Below are 23,123 nucleotides of genomic sequence, written 5' to 3'. Positions count from 1 at the left end.
TTGGTTTCTTCAGGAGGGCGGTAAGCTCGTCGTCCTTCCAGCTCTCCGGGAAGGAAGCGGTGTGGAAGGAGGTGTTGATGATGTTCCGGAGATGGGGTGCGATGATGGAATCGGCTTTGTTGAAGACGTGGTGTGGGCAGGGGTCGGTTGGTGATCCGGAGTGGATGGAGTTCATCGTGCGGGTGGTGTCATCGGTGCTGATCGGGGTCCAGTTGCAGAGGGTGGTGGTGACGGGCATTGGTTTGGTGGTAGGGTGCATGGTCTGTGCGTCGAAGCAGTTGTGTATGTCGGTGATCTTGCGGTGGAAGAACGAGGCGAGTGAGTTGCAGAGGTCTTTCGAGGGAGTGATGTCGTTGTTTCCGGCGCTGGGGTTGGAGAACTGGAGGGCGGACCTGTTGTCTGTGGTCTGGTCGAGCCGCCAGGCTTTCTCGAAGGTGCAGCAGTTCTTCTTGGAGTCCTTGAGTTCGTCGGTGAACCAAGGGGGTTTTCTTGCTGCGGGTATTGCTAAGATGGGTTCTTTAGTGGTGCGAGGTCATCGGCGCAGGCGGTCAGCCACTTGGTGAGGTTGTTGGCTGCTTCGTTGGGGTCCGTGGTGCTGGTGGGAGTGTTCTGGCTGAGGGAGGCGGTGAGTTGCTCGGCGGTGATCTTGCTCCAGCTCCGGTGGGGAACCTGTCGCGGGTGGTGGTGGGTCGTAGTCCTTCTGAAGCTGAAGTAGACGCAGCTGTGGTCAGTCCAGTGGAGTCCGGTGGAGTGGCTGAAGGAGATGTGCTTGCTTGATGAGAAGACGGGGTCAAGCGTGTGGCCGGCGTAGTGTGTGGGGGTGTTCACCAGTTGCTTGAGTCCGAGGTTGGCGAGGTTGTCCAGCAGGGTGATGGTGTTTTTGTCATTGTTGTTCTCCAGGTGGAAGTTGAGGTCCCCTAGGATGATGTAGTCGACGGAGGGAAGGGCGCGCGGGCTGATGAAGTCTGCGATGTCTTCACTGAATTGTGTGCGTGGTCCCGGGGGTCTGTAGAGGAGGGTGCCTCAGAGGGTGGTCTTGGGGTCGGTGTGTATCTGGAAGTGGAGGTGTTCGGCAGTGGTGAAAGTTTCGTCGGAGTTGGTCGAGATGCGGATGGTGTTCTTGTGTACGATGGCGATGCCTCCTCCCGTCTGGTTGACGCGGTCCCTCCGGGTGATCTTGTATACGTCCGGGATGGCTATGGCGATGTTGGGTGCTGAGGAGGCGTTCATCCAGGTTTCAGTGAGGAAGGCGACGTCTGGTGCTGTCGCGTCGAGCAGGTTCCAGAGTTCCACGGCGTGCCTGTGGACGGAGCGGGTGTTGAGCAGGATGCACTTGAGGTGGTTGTTGCTGGTGTCTGGCTTGGCGGGGGCGGTGCAGGTTCGGAGGCAGGTGAATCGGCAGGTTTGGCAGGCAAAGGGTCCGTGGGTGCGTTTCGGGGTGGCTCGGTAGCAGGTGGGATTCCGGCCAGCGTTGAGTGCGTTGAGGATGGTGGGGTCGTAAGTCCGTCGTGTGGGTTGGCGTTCTCGGGGGCCAGGGTCCTGGCGCTGGGCGCGGACCAGGCACTGACGGGCGCAGACGGGCGCGCCTTCGGCGCACAATCGGCATGCCCGCTGCGCGCGTCCGCTGAGAGGTCGCTCCGGGGGCGTCATAAGAGGGGAGGAGGGGTCAGCTGGGAGGCGGGAGGGAAGAATCCAATGGGTGTGGGGGGGGTGGGGCCGCACGGGAGGCAGCGGCAGGAAAAACGGGGCTGAGGAGCCCGGCGGGCGAAGCAACTCACTCGGGGGTACAAAATAGAAAATTGGGCCGGCAGTCACACGGGCACTCAGGCAGTCCAGGCGGGGGTACAGAAAAAGAATGGGGCAGGCAGGCACACAGGGGCACTCAGTCCAGGCGCAGGCAGTCCAGGCGGCGCTCGAACAGGGTAGGAGAGCGCCGATCTGGAGGGGGAGCAGGAGGCAAGAAGTCTGGCAGGCGGAGCAGCAGCGGTGGGGAAGTGACCTACCCGAGGGTTAGTGTCCAACTACTCATTACAGTATGCCATGTCCGAGTGCCGATCCCCCAATTTTGGGGCGGGCCCCTTGCCCAGCGCATCGCTACTCTGCGCTAAGCTAATAGTAGTCTAATAGCTACTACCTTTTTTTGGGTTGAAATGGTTTATTTGCATTTATTAAATATAAGACAATAAAAGCAATAAAATACAGAAATGTGCAATATGATAACATAATCACATTTGAAGTAACGCATAAAGGTAAATATATATGAATTCATGAGGATGAAGACTATCTTATTTTAATACAAGTGATACAATAATAAGATGAAAGCAGGATAAAAGAATTCAGTTGTGAATAAAACAATAAGGTATTTGATTGAAAAACTCTAACGACTTATGGTGAGATAAAAAGTAATTTTTAAGCAAATGTGAGTAGAAAGAAAATGAAGAATAATAAAGGGAAGGTATCAATGCAGAAAATTATAAAAGAATAGAACGTATAGTATAGAAAATTATATAGGGAAATTAACCAAAGATAAAAAGGAAGACATTGGAGGAAATAAGCTGAGAGCATTGGTTCCATCTGTATAGTGAGGCTGTTATAGCCGTCAATGCCTGGAAAACTCTTTCCCAGAATTGAAGTATCGCTGGACAGTACCAAGCAGCATGTACAACCCCTGCTTCCTGCTCATTGCAACGCAGGCAGTTTGCAGATTCCCGTAGGCCAGTGTTTCCCAAACTGGGGTCCGCGCACCCCCAGGGGTCTGTGACCCATTCCCAGGGGGTCCTCAGGTAGCAGTTTTAAAAGCTCTGCAAAGTTCCTTGTATAGTTAGCAGTTTTTGGGCAACAATAAAAGTGTGAAGAGAACGCCAGTGATTAATGTACCTGCTGGAGAGAGATTAGTGTTGTCCAGTGGCAGCTTTGAGTTATCTAAGGTAGCACAGGGGGTTAATGTGCCTACTGCAAAGAACGTCTACCATGCAGTTTAAAAGAAACTATTTTATGTTCATAGCTCAGTGAGTTACTGCTTTTCTCACTGAGATTCTTTTGTTACTGCACAGTTCATAAGTTACAATCGTAATCTAACACAGTGACTTATACACTGTTAGAGCTGCTTGCAAACTGAATGGTACAAGTTAGTAACTTATGTTTTTTCCCAGTCTTTCATTATCCTCATGCTGCTAAAAAGGTTTATTTGTGTAGAAATACATTATTTTTATTAAAGTCTATGCTAACCACTTTATGTTCTGAATCTGGGGTTTTGGTTCTCCAGAACATGCACTCTTTCAAAATGCCGATCAGTATGGATGACGTGTGGATCCTACACCTTGTAGTCTCCTTTGCCTTATGTAACATTTCCTATATGATTATTTACACGTATGATTCATTGTCTCTATATGTGTGATATGTAAAGTGCTCTGACATCCCACACTGGTATAAGAGGTGCTATAAAACAAATGAAATACATGTGAGAGAGGGGCTAAGGAGAGATGAGAGGCGCTGTTGGAGGGTGATAGTGGGGGAATCATTGAAGAACCCCCAATAAAGATTGTCGTACCCTGGTGCACAGTAAAGCCATCATTTACGATTCTTTAAAAGCGAATACAATTCTATATATAATGATAAATGTGTTTTAGAGTGCACCACTGTTCCCTACATTTTCTTGGGGGAGAGCCTCCTAAAGCCCCCTTTGTTGTGGCCAGGCTCACTCACTGCACTTGCTGTGAACCGTATGTGGACTACTCTGAAAACATTTGCCAGGACTGCTTTGGGTTTCCAGTCCGCCCCTGGCAGGCGCCTCTTACTCTGAAGCAAAACCAACTATTTAAAAGTCTGCCAGGGAGACGCAGCACCAACCTTCCTATCAACACATATCACTTTTGCAATTCTTTCAATATAAAATACTAAAATCTTTAGTAATTCGAGTATTAGTTTAGTGTGCACGTGTTTATTTTTTTCAAGTTACTGTTTTAATTAAATTTGAATCATACAAATTGCTTTGGGGTCCAGTGGTGACTCAATGGGGGTCTTCAGGAGTCACATGTTTGGGAACCACTGCCGTAGGCCATATCGGAATAATCTTTCCAGCGTATAATACACACGGTTTATGTACTTAAAGTGTACATAAGTGTACAACTGGTGTCTTCCATTTACAATTTTGGAAAAGGTGATGGACAGAGTTTCTGAATGATGCAGAATACTCCTACCCAGTCAAGAGATCAGGGCTTGATCCATCACCGTTTTTTAGCTCACTGCACCATCCCAGCTTCAGAACCTGGCTATATGCAAATTAGTCTGTTCCTGTCCCAGTGCATGATGGGAACAGGGCAAACCAAACTACCAAGCCAATTCTTATACTGGGAAGGAGACAAGCTACCGGGGACCGGTTTCTGGCATTTCAGCCTCGTCGGCCCGGCTTGCTTGAATCCTGATGGTGCAATGAGCTAGGGACTCACGTCTGAGTATACCCTCCCACACATAGTGTGGATAAAATCAATTTTGGAAAAGGTGATGGACAGAGTTTCTGAATGATGCAGAATACTCCTACCCAGTCAAGAGATCAGGGCTTGATCCATCACCGTTTTTTAGCTCACTGCACCATCCCAGCTTCAGAACCTGGCTATATGCAAATTAGTCTGTTCCTGTCCCAGTGCATGATGGGAACAGGGCAAACCAAACTACCAAGCCAATTCTTATACTGGGAAGGAGACAAGCTACCGGGGACCGGTTTCTGGCATTTCAGCCTCGTCGGCCCGGCTTGCTTGAATCCTGATGGTGCAATGAGCTAGGGACTCACGTCTGAGTATACCCTCCCACACATAGTGTGGATAAAATCAATTTTGGAAAAGGTGATGGACAGAGTTTCTGAATGATGCAGAATACTCCTACCCAGTCAAGAGATCAGGGCTTGATCCATCACCGTTTTTTAGCTCACTGCACCATCCCAGCTTCAGAACCTGGCTATATGCAAATTAGTCTGTTCCTGTCCCAGTGCATGATGGGAACAGGGCAAACCAAACTACCAAGCCAATTCTTATACTGGGAAGGAGACAAGCTACCGGGGACCGGTTTCTGGCATTTCAGCCTCGTCGGCCCGGCTTGCTTGAATCCTGATGGTGCAATGAGCTAGGGACTCACGTCTGAGTATACCCTCCCACACATAGTGTGGATAAAATCAATTTTGGAAAAGGTGATGGACAGAGTTTCTGAATGATGCAGAATACTCCTACCCAGTCAAGAGATCAGGGCTTGATCCATCACCGTTTTTTAGCTCACTGCACCATCCCAGCTTCAGAACCTGGCTATATGCAAATTAGTCTGTTCCTGTCCCAGTGCATGATGGGAACAGGGCAAACCAAACTACCAAGCCAATTCTTATACTGGGAAGGAGACAAGCTACCGGGGACCGGTTTCTGGCATTTCAGCCTCGTCGGCCCGGCTTGCTTGAATCCTGATGGTGCAATGAGCTAGGGACTCACGTCTGAGTATACCCTCCCACACATAGTGTGGATAAAATCAATTTTGGAAAAGGTGATGGACAGAGTTTCTGAATGATGCAGAATACTCCTACCCAGTCAAGAGATCAGGGCTTGATCCATCACCGTTTTTTAGCTCACTGCACCATCCCAGCTTCAGAACCTGGCTATATGCAAATTAGTCTGTTCCTGTCCCAGTGCATGATGGGAACAGGGCAAACCAAACTACCAAGCCAATTCTTATACTGGGAAGGAGACAAGCTACCGGGGACCGGTTTCTGGCATTTCAGCCTCGTCGGCCCGGCTTGCTTGAATCCTGATGGTGCAATGAGCTAGGGACTCACGTCTGAGTATACCCTCCCACACATAGTGTGGATAAAATCAATTTTGGAAAAGGTGATGGACAGAGTTTCTGAATGATGCAGAATACTCCTACCCAGTCAAGAGATCAGGGCTTGATCCATCACCGTTTTTTAGCTCACTGCACCATCCCAGCTTCAGAACCTGGCTATATGCAAATTAGTCTGTTCCTGTCCCAGTGCATAATGGGAACAGGGCAAACCAAACTACCAAGCCAATTCTTATACTGGGAAGGAGACAAGCTACCGGGGACCGGTTTCTGGCATTTCAGCCTCGTCGGCCCGGCTTGCTTGAATCCTGATGGTGCAATGAGCTAGGGACTCACGTCTGAGTATACCCTCCCACACATAGTGTGGATAAAATCAATTTTGGAAAAGGTGATGGACAGAGTTTCTGAATGATGCAGAATACTCCTACCCAGTCAAGAGATCAGGGCTTGATCCATCACCGTTTTTTAGCTCACTGCACCATCCCAGCTTCAGAACCTGGCTATATGCAAATTAGTCTGTTCCTGTCCCAGTGCATGATGGGAACAGGGCAAACCAAACTACCAAGCCAATTCTTATACTGGGAAGGAGACAAGCTACCGGGGACCGGTTTCTGGCATTTCAGCCTCGTCGGCCCGGCTTGCTTGAATCCTGATGGTGCAATGAGCTAGGGACTCACGTCTGAGTATACCCTCCCACACATAGTGTGGATAAAATCAATTTTGGAAAAGGTGATGGACAGAGTTTCTGAATGATGCAGAATACTCCTACCCAGTCAAGAGATCAGGGCTTGATCCATCACCGTTTTTTAGCTCACTGCACCATCCCAGCTTCAGAACCTGGCTATATGCAAATTAGTCTGTTCCTGTCCCAGTGCATGATGGGAACAGGGCAAACCAAACTACCAAGCCAATTCTTATACTGGGAAGGAGACAAGCTACCGGGGACCGGTTTCTGGCATTTCAGCCTCGTCGGCCCGGCTTGCTTGAATCCTGATGGTGCAATGAGCTAGGGACTCACGTCTGAGTATACCCTCCCACACATAGTGTGGATAAAATAAATTTTGGAAAAGGTGATGGACAGAGTTTCTGAATGATGCAGAATACTCCTACCCAGTCAAGAGATCAGGGCTTGATCCATCACCGTTTTTTAGCTCACTGCACCATCCCAGCTTCAGAACCTGGCTATATGCAAATTAGTCTGTTCCTGTCCCAGTGCATGATGGGAACAGGGCAAACAAAACTACCAAGCCAATTCTTATACTGGGAAGGAGACAAGCTACCGGGGACCGGTTTCTGGCATTTCAGCCTCGTCGGCCCGGCTTGCTTGAATCCTGATGGTGCAATGAGCTAGGGACTCACGTCTGAGTATACCCTCCCACACATAGTGTGGATAAAATCAATTTTGGAAAAGGTGATGGACAGAGTTTCTGAATGATGCAGAATACTCCTACCCAGTCAAGAGATCAGGGCTTGATCCATCACCGTTTTTTAGCTCACTGCACCATCCCAGCTTCAGAACCTGGCTATATGCAAATTAGTCTGTTCCTGTCCCAGTGCATGATGGGAACAGGGCAAACCAAACTACCAAGCCAATTCTTATACTGGGAAGGAGACAAGCTACCGGGGACCGGTTTCTGGCATTTCAGCCTCGTCGGCCCGGCTTGCTTGAATCCTGATGGTGCAATGAGCTAGGGACTCACGTCTGAGTATACCCTCCCACACATAGTGTGGATAAAATCAATTTTGGAAAAGGTGATGGACAGAGTTTCTGAATGATGCAGAATACTCCTACCCAGTCAAGAGATCAGGGCTTGATCCATCACCGTTTTTTAGCTCACTGCACCATCCCAGCTTCAGAACCTGGCTATATGCAAATTAGTCTGTTCCTGTCCCAGTGCATGATGGGAACAGGGCAAACCAAACTACCAAGACAATTCTTATACTGGGAAGGAGACAAGCTACCGGGGACCGGTTTCTGGCATTTCAGCCTCGTCGGCCCGGCTTGCTTGAATCCTGATGGTGCAATGAGCTAGGGACTCACGTCTGAGTATACCCTCCCACACATAGTGTGGATAAAATCAATTTTGGAAAAGGTGATGGACAGAGTTTCTGAATGATGCAGAATACTCCTACCCAGTCAAGAGATCAGGGCTTGATCCATCACTGTTTTTTAGCTCACTGCACCATCCCAGCTTCAGAACCTGGCTATATGCAAATTAGTCTGTTCCTGTCCCAGTGCATGATGGGAACAGGGCAAACCAAACTACCAAGCCAATTCTTATACTGGGAAGGAGACAAGCTACCGGGGACCGGTTTCTGGCATTTCAGCCTCGTCGGCCCGGCTTGCTTGAATCCTGATGGTGCAATGAGCTAGGGACTCACGTCTGAGTATACCCTCCCACACATAGTGTGGATAAAATAAATTTTGGAAAAGGTGATGGACAGAGTTTCTGAATGATGCAGAATACTCCTACCCAGTCAAGAGATCAGGGCTTGATCCATCACCGTTTTTTAGCTCACTGCACCATCCCAGCTTCAGAACCTGGCTATATGCAAATTAGTCTGTTCCTGTCCCAGTGCATGATGGGAACAGGGCAAACCAAACTACCAAGCCAATTCTTATACTGGGAAGGAGACAAGCTACCGGGGACCGGTTTCTGGCATTTCAGCCTCGTCGGCCCGGCTTGCTTGAATCCTGATGGTGCAATGAGCTAGGGACTCACGTCTGAGTATACCCTCCCACACATAGTGTGGATAAAATCAATTTTGGAAAAGGTGATGGACAGAGTTTCTGAATGATGCAGAATACTCCTACCCAGTCAAGAGATCAGGGCTTGATCCATCACCGTTTTTTAGCTCACTGCACCATCCCAGCTTCAGAACCTGGCTATATGCAAATTAGTCTGTTCCTGTCCCAGTGCATGATGGGAACAGGGCAAACCAAACTACCAAGCCAATTCTTATACTGGGAAGGAGACAAGCTACCGGGGACCGGTTTCTGGCATTTCAGCCTCGTCGGCCCGGCTTGCTTGAATCCTGATGGTGCAATGAGCTAGGGACTCACGTCTGAGTATACCCTCCCACACATAGTGTGGATAAAATCAATTTTGGAAAAGGTGATGGACAGAGTTTCTGAATGATGCAGAATACTCCTACCCAGTCAAGAGATCAGGGCTTGATCCATCACCGTTTTTTAGCTCACTGCACCATCCCAGCTTCAGAACCTGGCTATATGCAAATTAGTCTGTTCCTGTCCCAGTGCATGATGGGAACAGGGCAAACCAAACTACCAAGCCAATTCTTATACTGGGAAGGAGACAAGCTACCGGGGACCGGTTTCTGGCATTTCAGCCTCGTCGGCCCGGCTTGCTTGAATCCTGATGGTGCAATGAGCTAGGGACTCACGTCTGAGTATACCCTCCCACACATAGTGTGGATAAAATCAATTTTGGAAAAGGTGATGGACAGAGTTTCTGAATGATGCAGAATACTCCTACCCAGTCAAGAGATCAGGGCTTGATCCATCACCGTTTTTTAGCTCACTGCACCATCCCAGCTTCAGAACCTGGCTATATGCAAATTAGTCTGTTCCTGTCCCAGTGCATGATGGGAACAGGGCAAACCAAACTACCAAGCCAATTCTTATACTGGGAAGGAGACAAGCTACCGGGGACCGGTTTCTGGCATTTCAGCCTCGTCGGCCCGGCTTGCTTGAATCCTGATGGTGCAATGAGCTAGGGACTCACGTCTGAGTATACCCTCCCACACATAGTGTGGATAAAATCAATTTTGGAAAAGGTGATGGACAGAGTTTCTGAATGATGCAGAATACTCCTACCCAGTCAAGAGATCAGGGCTTGATCCATCACCGTTTTTTAGCTCACTGCACCATCCCAGCTTCAGAACCTGGCTATATGCAAATTAGTCTGTTCCTGTCCCAGTGCATGATGGGAACAGGGCAAACCAAACTACCAAGCCAATTCTTATACTGGGAAGGAGACAAGCTACCGGGGACCGGTTTCTGGCATTTCAGCCTCGTCGGCCCGGCTTGCTTGAATCCTGATGGTGCAATGAGCTAGGGACTCACGTCTGAGTATACCCTCCCACACATAGTGTGGATAAAATCAATTTTGGAAAAGGTGATGGACAGAGTTTCTGAATGATGCAGAATACTCCTACCCAGTCAAGAGATCAGGGCTTGATCCATCACCGTTTTTTAGCTCACTGCACCATCCCAGCTTCAGAACCTGGCTATATGCAAATTAGTCTGTTCCTGTCCCAGTGCATGATGGGAACAGGGCAAACCAAACTACCAAGCCAATTCTTATACTGGGAAGGAGACAAGCTACCGGGGACCGGTTTCTGGCATTTCAGCCTCGTCGGCCCGGCTTGCTTGAATCCTGATGGTGCAATGAGCTAGGGACTCACGTCTGAGTATACCCTCCCACACATAGTGTGGATAAAATCAATTTTGGAAAAGGTGATGGACAGAGTTTCTGAATGATGCAGAATACTCCTACCCAGTCAAGAGATCAGGGCTTGATCCATCACCGTTTTTTAGCTCACTGCACCATCCCAGCTTCAGAACCTGGCTATATGCAAATTAGTCTGTTCCTGTCCCAGTGCATGATGGGAACAGGGCAAACCAAACTACCAAGCCAATTCTTATACTGGGAAGGAGACAAGCTACCGGGGACCGGTTTCTGGCATTTCAGCCTCGTCGGCCCGGCTTGCTTGAATCCTGATGGTGCAATGAGCTAGGGACTCACGTCTGAGTATACCCTCCCACACATAGTGTGGATAAAATCAATTTTGGAAAAGGTGATGGACAGAGTTTCTGAATGATGCAGAATACTCCTACCCAGTCAAGAGATCAGGGCTTGATCCATCACCGTTTTTTAGCTCACTGCACCATCCCAGCTTCAGAACCTGGCTATATGCAAATTAGTCTGTTCCTGTCCCAGTGCATGATGGGAACAGGGCAAACCAAACTACCAAGCCAATTCTTATACTGGGAAGGAGACAAGCTACCGGGGACCGGTTTCTGGCATTTCAGCCTCGTCGGCCCGGCTTGCTTGAATCCTGATGGTGCAATGAGCTAGGGACTCACGTCTGAGTATACCCTCCCACACATAGTGTGGATAAAATCAATTTTGGAAAAGGTGATGGACAGAGTTTCTGAATGATGCAGAATACTCCTACCCAGTCAAGAGATCAGGGCTTGATCCATCACCGTTTTTTAGCTCACTGCACCATCCCAGCTTCAGAACCTGGCTATATGCAAATTAGTCTGTTCCTGTCCCAGTGCATGATGGGAACAGGGCAAACCAAACTACCAAGCCAATTCTTATACTGGGAAGGAGACAAGCTACCGGGGACCGGTTTCTGGCATTTCAGCCTCGTCGGCCCGGCTTGCTTGAATCCTGATGGTGCAATGAGCTAGGGACTCACGTCTGAGTATACCCTCCCACACATAGTGTGGATAAAATAAATTTTGGAAAAGGTGATGGACAGAGTTTCTGAATGATGCAGAATACTCCTACCCAGTCAAGAGATCAGGGCTTGATCCATCACCGTTTTTTAGCTCACTGCACCATCCCAGCTTCAGAACCTGGCTATATGCAAATTAGTCTGTTCCTGTCCCAGTGCATGATGGGAACAGGGCAAACCAAACTACCAAGCCAATTCTTATACTGGGAAGGAGACAAGCTACCGGGGACCGGTTTCTGGCATTTCAGCCTCGTCGGCCCGGCTTGCTTGAATCCTGATGGTGCAATGAGCTAGGGACTCACGTCTGAGTATACCCTCCCACACATAGTGTGGATAAAATCAATTTTGGAAAAGGTGATGGACAGAGTTTCTGAATGATGCAGAATACTCCTACCCAGTCAAGAGATCAGGGCTTGATCCATCACCGTTTTTTAGCTCACTGCACCATCCCAGCTTCAGAACCTGGCTATATGCAAATTAGTCTGTTCCTGTCCCAGTGCATGATGGGAACAGGGCAAACCAAACTACCAAGCCAATTCTTATACTGGGATTTTATCCACACTATGTGTGGGAGGGTATACTCAGACGTGAGTCCCTAGCTCATTGCACCATCAGGATTCAAGCAAGCCGGGCCGACGAGGCTGAAATGCCAGAAACCGGTCCCCGGTAGCTTGTCTCCTTCCCAGTATAAGAATTGGCTTGGTAGTTTGGTTTGCCCTGTTCCCATCATGCACTGGGACAGGAACAGACTAATTTGCATATAGCCAGGTTCTGAAGCTGGGATGGTGCAGTGAGCTAAAAAACGGTGATGGATCAAACCCTGATCTCTTGACTGGGTAGGAGTATTCTGCATCATTCAGAAACTCTGTCCATCACCTTTTCCAAAATTGATTTTATCCACACTATGTGTGGGAGGGTATACTCAGACGTGAGTCCCTAGCTCATTGCACCATCAGGATTCAAGCAAGCCGGGCCGACGAGGCTGAAATGCCAGAAACCGGTCCCCGGTAGCTTGTCTCCTTCCCAGTATAAGAATTGGCTTGGTAGTTTGGTTTGCCCTGTTCCCATCATGCACTGGGACAGGAACAGACTAATTTGCATATAGCCAGGTTCTGAAGCTGGGATGGTGCAGTGAGCTAAAAAACGGTGATGGATCAAACCCTGATCTCTTGACTGGGTAGGAGTATTCTGCATCATTCAGAAACTCTGTCCATCACCTTTTCCAAAATTGTCTTCCATTTACAGCCATACCTTATCTTCTACAGGCCTACCCAAGTCTCTCTGCGAGTCCGATCTTGCTTCAATCGCACTGGGTTTGCGCGCTTCCTGCACATCAGCATGGAGCCCTCTTACTAACTTGTCAGGGGCTTCTTCTGTATCACGGCAGACCGTGCCGGCATGTCTGGTGGCTCTTGCAAGTCTTGTCCTAATAGTTTTGGCAATTCGTACAGGACTCTACGGCAGTGATATCGAGTCAGGGCTGATAGCGGGTGCCTTGCTCAGGGATATTCCTCCAATTCCCAACCTTTACTTTGTGAAAAATATCTCCCATCTTTGTTACCCCTTGCGTTTGCAGGGCAATTCTCATATTTTTTACCAGTCCTAACGAGAGCCAGGTGCACCGCTCCAGTTTCACATGTGGGAATACAAGAGTGTGCCCCTTGTTTATCTCACAAGCTCCACCATGCATTGGCAGCACTGTGAGAAACCTGTAGAGCCGTCAGTCCCCGGGCTCTCCATCGTGCCCCTCATAAACACCCAACCACAGTCTGAGCTCACCCAGACCTGAGGGGGACGGCTTTACCATTTGTAATACATTAGAGTCATATGTTGTATGACAATAAAGACACAGAAACACATCATCATTTGCCACAAATGTTGCGATGTTTGGCCGGGCATCCCCTGCCCTCATACCGTGGTTGTTCTTGTGTGGTGCACCAGTCTACTCCTTTGCGCCATTTGACTATGTTTGGCGGGTCGGGATTCTTCCATGCCATTGCAATGTCTTGTTTGGTCACCACAAGGGCGGTGCTTATGAATAATTTGTCTGCTCTAGAGCCGTCCAGTCCATCTGTCACTCCCAGTGGTATGTTCAAGGGGTTGTGAGGGCCCTCCCATCCCAGCACCTCCGTAATTTCCGCTACCAGTGACTCCCAATAGAAAGCTATGAGGGGGAAGACCATACCATATGGAAATAAAATCTGCGGGTTCTGCTTCACCGCGTGTACAGGATGGGTGTGGCATTAGGCCTGCCCTATGTAGGCGGTCATGGGTAAGATAGGAGGTATGAAGGTAGTATAGCTGGACCAAGCGGAGCCAGGCTGAGACAGTGATGGTTTTGGGAGCCATCAAGGCGTCTCTCCGGTCGTCGTCCTCCAGAGCACCTAGCCAGGACTCCCAACTAGTCCTCAGTGGGTTAAGGGAAGTGGGGCCATTGTTATTTAATGAGCGATAAATGCGTGATACCCCCACCCCCTCCCAAAGTCCCCCATTGTGATTTGTGCTACTAAGGGGCTGTGTTCTAGAAGCGACGTGCATGTTACTATGTGCACGCTGAGGGTGTGGAGGAGTTGTAAGTACCTAATAAACTGTGACAGGTGAAGTGAGTGTCTGACTTGAAGGTCCGAGAAGGAACGTACATGGTCACCGACCCAAACGTCCCTGAGTTGTGAAATACCAATAAGATCCCAGCCTCAGAAACCCCCTGGGTTACCCACTTCTCAAAGCCATGTGCCTTGCCAGAGGGGAGTTTGCTGGGTCAGCCTATTCCCTTAGCTGGTATGGCGTAGGGAGTCACGCCAGGCCAGCAAACCTGCACGGGATACTGTGTGGAAGGTCCTGGGAATCGGTCCCTCGTACATCATAGTCTGGATTAGAGAGAGTCCCAGGTCTTTCAACTCGGTCCTGTAGGCAGGGTCGGACCAGCCACCATTAAACCAGTCGTTCAGTATTAGGAGGCGGTTTGCAATGTAATGTAATGTAATGTAAAGTGGTTTTTATACCGCACGACTGTCACTCCAAGGAGCATCTTAGCGCCTACACAGACCAGAGCTGACGTGGAGTCTGGTCCGGCTGCTTTCAGTAATATGACCAGGGTACTCATATTAGGGCTCTAGCGCACGTGTCAGGGAGACTGAAAATCCAGGTCTTCAGTGCTTTTCTGAACTCAGATTCCCGTTCCATAGCACGGAGGAGCGGGGGGATTTTATTCCATGCTTTGGATCCTAGGACTGGCAGGGATTTGCCACCCCTCGAAATGAGTCTAAAAGTCGGAATAGCCAACAGGTTGGCATTGGAGGATCTAAGGGTGCATGATGGATGGTATCGGGAAAACCTCTTTTGTATGTACTTTGGTCCTTGCAAGTGAAAGGCCCTAAAGGTAATTACCAGGATTTTAAACAGCACCCGTTTGACCACTGGTAGCCAGTGGAGAGTGTTCAATGCGGTAGACGCTGAGGATTTCTTTGGCCACTTCAGAACCAGCCTGGCAGCTGCATGCTGCACCATTTGCAACTTATGTGTAACAGCCTTGTTGGTTCCCAGCCTTGTTGTTCACAACCTTGTTCCCAGCCTTGTTGGTTCCCTATGTAAAATAGGTACAAGTTTGTCATAGCCATGCCTCCATAGAAGAGTGGAATTTGGAAGCGAGAGAGGGCCATGCATGGACGAGAACTATTCCAGAGGAACCTCGCGGTCAAGCTGTCTAAACCCCTGAACCATGCCCGGGAAATATGGAATGGGGTCTTATGAATGATGTAGAGGAATCGGGGAAATTTTAAAAAGTGCCACCCTGCCTAGTGGGTTAAGCAATAGGGCATGCCACTTCTGGCGGTCTTTTGTGACCAGTGGGGTGATGTTAAGTGCCCAAGCCAGTTCAGAGAGCAGAGCGACCCAGATTCTTAAGTATTTCAACGATTGCCATCTAAAGGGGATGGTAGACTGTCAATCAAAGCATTCTCTAGATAGATGTAGGGTCACCAGGGTTGATTTTGCAGAGTTCAAGCATAAGCCAGAGACTTGTTCGATGATACAGAGTATCTGCAGGCATCTGGGGCCAGATTGGGCCGGCTCTGCATGGAAGAGTAGGACGTTGTCTGCGTATAATGCGATTTTGTCCTCATAAGAGCCTCCAGCCCTGGACCCGGTCATCAGCACGAATAAGCCTGGGCAGGGGTTCTATTGGCAGGGTGAAAAGGAGGGGCGGGAGAGGCCATCCCGGCCTCGTCCCCCTCCTGATTGTGAATGCGTCCGAGAGTGCTTCATTGACAAGCACTCTTGCGGTCGGTTTGGAGCAGAGGTCTTCAAACTTTATGATGCCGAGACCCCCCTGTCAAAAAAAGTTAGGCGTGAGGACCCCCTCCAACAAAAAATTCTAGAACTTTGTACTCATCATCATAGACAACCAAAAGCGCCCCCAATTATTACTGCCCTTATGTGTTTGTTATGTGCAGAGAAGGATGCTTCAGATTTATTTAGCTGGGGCACAGGGTCATGCTAATTCACCCGATATTTTTTGGGGTTTTGTTATTTGTTTCAGTTTTTGGAATCATTTTGACCAAGTGAACTGTAACTTCTGAAGGCAACGAGAAAATGCTAAGAGGCTGGCTGCCCTGGTGTCCAGCAACCTGGGCTATAATTATGTTCATGAGGTGAACGAACGACCATGGGGTATGCCCTTGTGATGTGTGTGCTTGGGCTATACACAAAGGTCATCTTGAAGTAGACTACCTATGCTCACGGTGTATCTCCTGTCCCTAGCAGGTGACCTATGACCTGGTTCATGTCAGTGCCCCTAGAAGTGCCCTGCTATGCAGGCCAGATATTCAGTACAGTGGGAGGCTTCGTGTCTGGAAGGAGAATGGCACCCATTGTAAACACGTGTTTCCATGCATTTGGTGCAGGTGGAGGACAACGTGTTGCACGGTCAAAATGGCTCAACTGAGCCTTCGTCTTGGAAAGGCCTTTGCAGGGTGAGGGTCAGAAGAGAGGTTGTGAAAGGTAGCAAAGCACAGTCTAGAGATGGAAGCCAAAAGACACCAGTTGTTTCTTTTTTGTGGGTGAAGTTCATTGTACCCAGAGGTCGGTAATCTAACAGACAGGTAAACTAGATCATTCAAGATCACACAGGCAGTCGGTGAGGAGCGGAGTAGCCTCCAAATTAGCACACACAGCAATTCCATGAGAGCCTGTCCTTGACATGAGACAGACAACTATTTACCTCACACCCTTGTGGCCTCCTTCTCCCCTCCCTGGTATCTGGGTGATTTATTACAATTTATTGCTGACAAACTTATAGACCAGTCATGGAAAATTATGCCACGAGAGAACAGTTTTGGCACACATTGGTATTCAATACCACAATGACAACAGCATATATGCGGAGGCTCCATTCAGCGTTGAGTCACTTGTGCTTAGTTTAGGACACAAAATCTCATTGCAAACAAAATGGCGGGATGTGTTCTATATGAACTGAAGACCCACAGAGCATTCACTGCTGCAGTGTGTCAAAGATATTGTATTTTATTGTAATTGCATTTATATAGCGCTTATTACCCCTGAAGAAATGTCAGATCGCTTTTTCAGCAAGTAGCATGCTTCTCCAGAACCCATAAAGCATTAGTGGTAAAATTAGTATAGTGAAAAAGGCAAGTAATTTGAGTGGTGGATATGGTATTATGTTATTTGGATTGAGAAGGATAGCGGAGGGATGTTTTGGAGCTCACGGCAGTAGTAGGAGGCTTGGGATGAGTAAAAGGGAGACGGAGGGGGAAGAGTTTAGAAAGACTTGTTTTTGGGGGGGGGTCAGAATAGTAAAAGAGGTATGAAAAAGTTAAGAATTAACTAAATGGACATTTCTAGAGTTAGTGCTTGGCCACGTTTGCTGACTAATGCTATGGTTTTACTCATAGATACTTCTGCATTAAAACTGAAGTTGTAGCTACATGCCTGACTAAATGTTCTGACATATTCTTATTTTTTGCTGTATTACCGCAAATAGTACTTCTATTGCTCGTCATTTATAGAAGCTGTCTTAATACATTTGAACTACACAATTATAAATACTCCATGTCTTGGAATCTTGTTTCTTTGCAAAACACATGTCATAATTTTTCTAATGTGTATAACACCAATATCTTTCTTTGCAGGACATAATTATCTGTTTCTAACCACATCTGAAATTCAGAAGGCTATTCAGGTTTCTATGAGGTTTCTATGAGCTCATAGTCCCCAATCTATTTAGAACTTTTTGACAAAAAATGATGTCCTCAGATGAACTCTTCCCACACAGGTTTTAAATGATTCCTCCTCGTTATAACGTTTTTTGTACTACAAAAACCACATCAAGTAAGGTGCAATCATGGATGCTTTACACATGAACAAATAACCATCATTTTTGTTTCGAGTGTGTCAACTGTAGTTGCACAAAGGCATCATATTAATCTCCTGTGTCAAAAATAAAAACGGAAAGAACATGGAAAATAAACATTTCAATGTTACAAAAATGAATATGAAACTGCTGCAACAAAAACAGAAAGTACACCGAAAACAAACACAATTCCACAGTCATAAAATTTAACTGGAGCCTTTTTCCTGTCCCCCTCCCACCCCCACCCACATTGCTCAATGGAAGAAACAGATAATAATGAGAAATTTCCTAGTTCACACAAAGGAAAGTTTCAATTCTATTAAGGACGCGGAGGTGAGGATTTAGCTAGTCCTTTCTTCATTTTTATTGACAGCAAGTTAGAAGAAATAAAGAAAAAACATCCACCACGAACTACCCTGACCAACATGGCAGCGGTAGTCATGGTGACACAACAGCCAATCAGAGTCCATAAGCCAGCATAAAGGGGTCCCACGACGGAAGTCCTTCCTCTTTCGCTGCTGCCGGTAAAAAGAATTCTCCTACCCTTCAGTCCGTTTTCTGATCGGAGCCTAGGGAAGAGAAAAAATAATAATATCTCGTCCAGAACAATGCTGAAGCATTATACACATTGCAATGGAAGAGGGCAAAACTAAATGCAATAGCATCAGTAAATATGCAGTAACATAACAGTCAATGAACACATCATTCATAAGCAAAAGGAAAAAGATACTTCCCTCAAATGGAGAACTAAGCTTGGATTGCATAGGATCGGGAGGGAAGGCTGGACAAAGCCAGGGTGGGAAAATCCTCGCCTCCGCGTCCTTAATAGAATTGAAACTTTCCTTTGTGTGAACTAGGAAATTTCTCATTCTATGTCAGGAAGCGGAGGCGAGGATTTTGCTTGTTTAAAGCTTACTCACCACCAAAGATGTCGCTTCATGGATTGGTTTAAAATAAAACTTCTTAAAAGTTGAATCCGAGGACCAATCCGCTGCATTCATGATATCTTCCAATCTGCCCCCAACCTGGACAGCCTTGGAAGCCATGGCGCCTCTAGTGGAGTGAGCGCCAAAGTTTGAAATGTCAATTCCAGCCTCTGACATGATCCACCGGACCCATCTGGCAATGGTGGGAGAAGAAACCGCTTTAAAAGGCTTCCTAATCGCAATTAGCAATTGTCTTTCGCCCGGGGGTCGAAATTCCAAAGTTACATCCTCATAAGTCTTTAGACAACGAACAACACAAAGTTTAGGTGACTCCGGAAAGGCTGGATAAGATACTGACCTGGTATTACACTTTGTTCGTCTAGAGACAGTAAAAGTAACACCTTCCGGGGTAAAAACTCTAGCAGAAACATCAAGAGCGCGAACATCGGAAGCCCTTTTGCAAGAAATGAGACAAAGGAGAATAGCTAATTTAGCCGAAAGCTCCTTGCGTGAAAGGTATTCGTTATCCTGCCAAGAAAGAAGGAAGCGTAAAACCACATTAACGTCCCAAAGACCAGAATAACGCGGTTCAGGAGGACGCGACAGTCGAATACCCTTGAGAAGTTTGCAAACCCAAGGATGCTCTCCCACCGGAGAACCATCCACCAGGGCATGACCCGCAGAAATTGCTGATCTGAAGGAATTGATGGTACAATAAGCAAGTTTGTCTTGAAAAAGCTTAGCAAGGAAGTTAATTACTTCCGTCACAGGAGAGCCCACGGGATCCAAGTGTTTTGCCACACACCAACGAACCCATCTGTTCCAGGCAGATCGGTATCGTTTGGTGGTACTCGGGGCCCAAGCTCGCTGAATGAGGAGTTCAGCGTCTTTCGAAAGTGAGTCGTTAGACCAACGTCTCCTGAAATCCTCCAGGCCATAAGACGTAGATGGCCTTGGAGAACCAGAGGGTGAGGATGTCCCAATGGATCCGTCAGAATGAGATCGGATAAGGGGAGCTGAATAGGACTGTCCCAAGATAATTCCAGAAGAGAAGGGAACCAGCATTGAGCTTTCCATATAGGAGTGATCAATATGAGAGAAGCTCGTTGTCTGCGGACCTGGGCTGCTACCCTTTGAATGAATAGTAACGGGGGGAAAGCGTAAGCTGGAAACCGGGTCCAGTCCTGTAGGAAGGCATCCACTGCTTCCGCACCCGGATCTGGTTTCCAGCTGTAGAACCTGGGAAGTTGGGCATTCCATCTGGACGCAAACAAGTCCACTTGAGGAAGGCCCCAAAGCTCTGAGATCATTTGAAAGACCGCAGGATCCAGCTTCCAATCGCTGGCATCCCGGAAATTCCTGGATTGCCAATCCGCCACAGAGTTCAGTACTCCGGGAAGATACTCTGCCAAGACCGAAATCTGGCGAAGAAGACAATAGTTCCAGAAGTCCTTCGCTAGATCCGCTAGGACTTTGGAGTGGGTGCCGCCCAGGCGGTTGATATACCTGACCGCAGTCGTGTTGTCCATCCGAAGGAGGACACAACAAGAAACTTTGTTCGTCGTGAACAAGCGAATTGCAAACAAACCCGCAAGGAGTTCCAAGCAGTTGATGTGGAGATGAAGTTCCTCCTCCGTCCATCTGCCTCCCACAGAAAGGGAGCCGCACCGGGCTCCCCATCTTTGGCGGCTGGCATCCGACTCGATCACAAGATCCGGGCGGGATCCGAAAAATCGCCTTCCCGTTCCACGCCTCCATGTGATCCAACCACCAAAGGAGCTCCGATCTGGCCTCCGTGGATAAAGAAATGAGTTCCGAATAAGTGAGACCTTTCCGGAGATGGAACGCTTTGAGTCTTTGGAGAGCTCTGTAATCAAGCGGGCCTGGAAAAATGGCCTGGATCGACGAGGATAGTAAGCCCACTATCCTGGCCAGGAGACGGAGAGAAATCCGGTCCCGACGGAGGACTTTGCGAATCTCCTTTTTGATCTTGGAGATCTTTTGAGAAGGAAGATGTAACGTCGCATCCGTAGTCTTTATCAGAAATCCCAGAAAAGTCATTTCCTGCTGAGGGATGAGCTCTGATTTCTGGGCGTTGATTATGAACCCCAGAGATTGAAGAGTAGTTATGGTCACCTGAAGTTGATGGAGGAGGAGATCCTTTGATTGATTCATTAAAAGAATGTCGTCCAAGTAAATTATTAGACGAAAACCCATGGTGCGAAGATGTTCCACTACAGGACGTAGGAGTTTGGTAAAGCACCAAGGTGCTGAGGAAAGACCAAAGGGAAGAGTAAGAAACTCGTAGATCTGATCTCTCCACATGAACTGTAGGAAGCGGCGATGTGGAGGGTAAATCGGAACTGAGAGATATGCATCCTTCAGATCCAAACGTACCAACCAATCGTTCTGCAGAAGGAGGTCCCTCAATAGATGGATGCCCTCCATCTTGAAATGTCTGTAAATGAGCCATTCGTTGAACGAACAGAGATTGATGACTGGTCTGAACCCTTTGTCTTTTTTCTCGACCAGAAAGATGTTGCTGAGAAAGCCGTTTGGATGAAGAGAGGAAAGAGAGATAGCGCCTTTTTGCAGCATAGCATGAACTTCCACGTCTATAAGTTTTTGATCTGCGAGAGAAAAAACCAACGGTCGAGGACGTGAGAGTTGAACAGGGGAGCCGTAAAACTCTATATGAAAGCCTTGGACCGATTCCAGAACCCAAGGGTCTGACGTGAGATGCAACCAGGCCTGAAGAAAAAGAGCAATCCTTCCCCCCAGACGTACTGGAGAAATGATGGAAAAACTCACAGTTGAATCCTTTGGCGTTGAACTGGTTGCCACCACGTCCTCTGCCCTGACCTCCGCCTCCACGGGAAGGATAAAAGGAACCTTGACGTCCGTCGTTCCATCCGTTGTTCCTTTTGAACTGACCTCTATTGGGGCCTTGTTGGTACTGGCGGCCAGAAGAGCGACCCCTGCCTCTGCCGGCCCCGCCAAAAACCTTTTTAGGGAACATTTTTTTCATTGAAGCCTGGGCCTTGTCCAAGGCAGAAAAAGTAGCCACAAATTTGCCAAGCTCCTTAACAAAGGGATCGCCAAACAAAGTACCCTGCGCTACTGACCCTGCTTCTGAAGAGGATAATTCACCCAATTTCGGGTCAATCTTAAGCAAAAGAGACCTGCGACGCTCCGCAGAGAGAGCACAGTTGGCGTTGCCAAGGAGACAAACTGCCCTCTGTGCCCAGCCTGCCACGTCGTCCACTGGTAGAGGCAAACCTGATTCCTTAGAGCATTGGGCAAGCTCAATGATTTTTGTTAGAGGTCCGACAACATCCAACAGCTTGTCTTGACAAGCCTTCCAGGACCTGTCCATTCCCTTCTTAGGATCTTTTATATACTTAGCGAAAAAGGTACACAACTTCGGGTCAATTTCCGGAGTGGCTGCCACTCTATTGGGAAGAGAAGGGCGAGGACACTCAGAGCGTAAGCGTAGCCTGACATCCTGAGAAAGGGGCTGTCCAAGTTTAGCGGCCACATAATCAGCCGTAGATTTTTCAGGGACCCACTCCGAGGAGCGTGGTCTATAAATAGAATTAGGATCAAACATATCCGGTGCCACAAAGTCACCTTCACCACACTCAGAGACATTAGATTTAGGGCGCCAAGACCTACTAATGTCAGACATATCCTCAGAAGATGCATCATCATCTTCTTCATCAAAGTCTTCCTCGTCATCCACTCCCTCAAGGGGAAACCCTTCTTCCGGGTCAAGGTCCTGGGTGGAAGTACCACCAATATTCCCGGGTGAGTCGTCCCCCCGGAAGGGTGCGCTTCTTAGCGTGCGCGCACTCTTATGGAAGACCTCAGCAAGTTTACTGAAGCCTTCCAGGTGCCCCGCGTCACGCTTTCTGGCCGTGCGTGGAGGTACAGAAAATACACCACTGGGCCCAGCCCCACTGTCCCCAAAAACACCTGAGCCAGATTTAAAAACATGGGCTGACAGTTTATTGACACTATCCTGTAGACGTGCCAGAGCCTGGGCGATGGCCGAAGACAGGAGTCTGTCAACCTCTACAGGAGGGCGCAATAAGGGCTGAGGAGGCTGTTCAGATTCAACAGGCATACCCTCTAGTTCTTGACGAGTCTGCATTTGTGCAGATGATCGGGCACCCATACACAGAAATACGCCCCAATCTATATAAAAAGGGGTTGTTCCCCACACAGGTACCCACAAACAATTTCAGATAAAAATTGTAAGCTTAAAATTGCCAAAAAGTGACTGACTTTAAAAATACAGTTTTTTAATTTTTATGAAAGAAAAAGCAGTCACACGATTTTCTTGCTGCCACAAGCAGCGTCACTGTGGGGAACGAGGCAAACAGAGAGAAACACGAAGCGCTTATGCCTCAGCGCGTGTTCTCCTCAAACGCAGGGGGCTCTGAGGAAAAAGCCGGTCAGCGTCTGACAGAGACGCTACAGACCGCGCACGCGCGCAAGAAAGACGCTCGGGCCAAAGTGCC

The 23,123-nt window shown here is 48.1% G+C and overlaps 1 protein-coding gene across 1 annotated transcript; it reads right to left on the bottom strand.

Annotated features, from left to right (window-relative positions):
* Positions 1-18,220: 18,220 nt before the first annotated feature.
* LOC147736716 (uncharacterized) lies at positions 18,221-22,777 on the bottom strand. The gene is made up of 2 exons (XM_086952679.1): positions 21,412-22,777; positions 18,221-18,243 (listed from the first exon to the last, which is right to left on the bottom strand). Exons 1-2 carry the CDS (start codon positions 22,775-22,777, stop codon positions 18,221-18,223), a joined length of 1,389 nt encoding a protein of 462 aa, XP_086808805.1.
* Positions 22,778-23,123: the final 346 nt, after the last annotated feature.

This window comes from Lissotriton vulgaris, chromosome 1_2, assembly GCF_964263255.1.
Source record: "Lissotriton vulgaris chromosome 1_2, aLisVul1.2, whole genome shotgun sequence".
Taxonomy (NCBI): Eukaryota; Metazoa; Chordata; class Amphibia; order Caudata; family Salamandridae; genus Lissotriton; species Lissotriton vulgaris.
Note: the sequence above shows the minus strand (reverse complement) of the source record. Positions and strands in the feature narration are given on the sequence as shown.

What these genes read in the sequence shown, in the direction of transcription:
- LOC147736716 (XM_086952679.1), bottom strand. Translation starts at nt 22,777, where the DNA reads ATGGGTGCCCGATCATCTGCACAAATGCAGACTCGTCAAGAACTAGAG. An exon ending in CAACGCCAAAGGATTCAACT is followed by an intron (nt 18,244 to 21,411) that starts GTGAGTTTTTCC and finishes TCTCTTCCCTAG; the next exon opens with GCTCCGATCAGAAAACGGAC.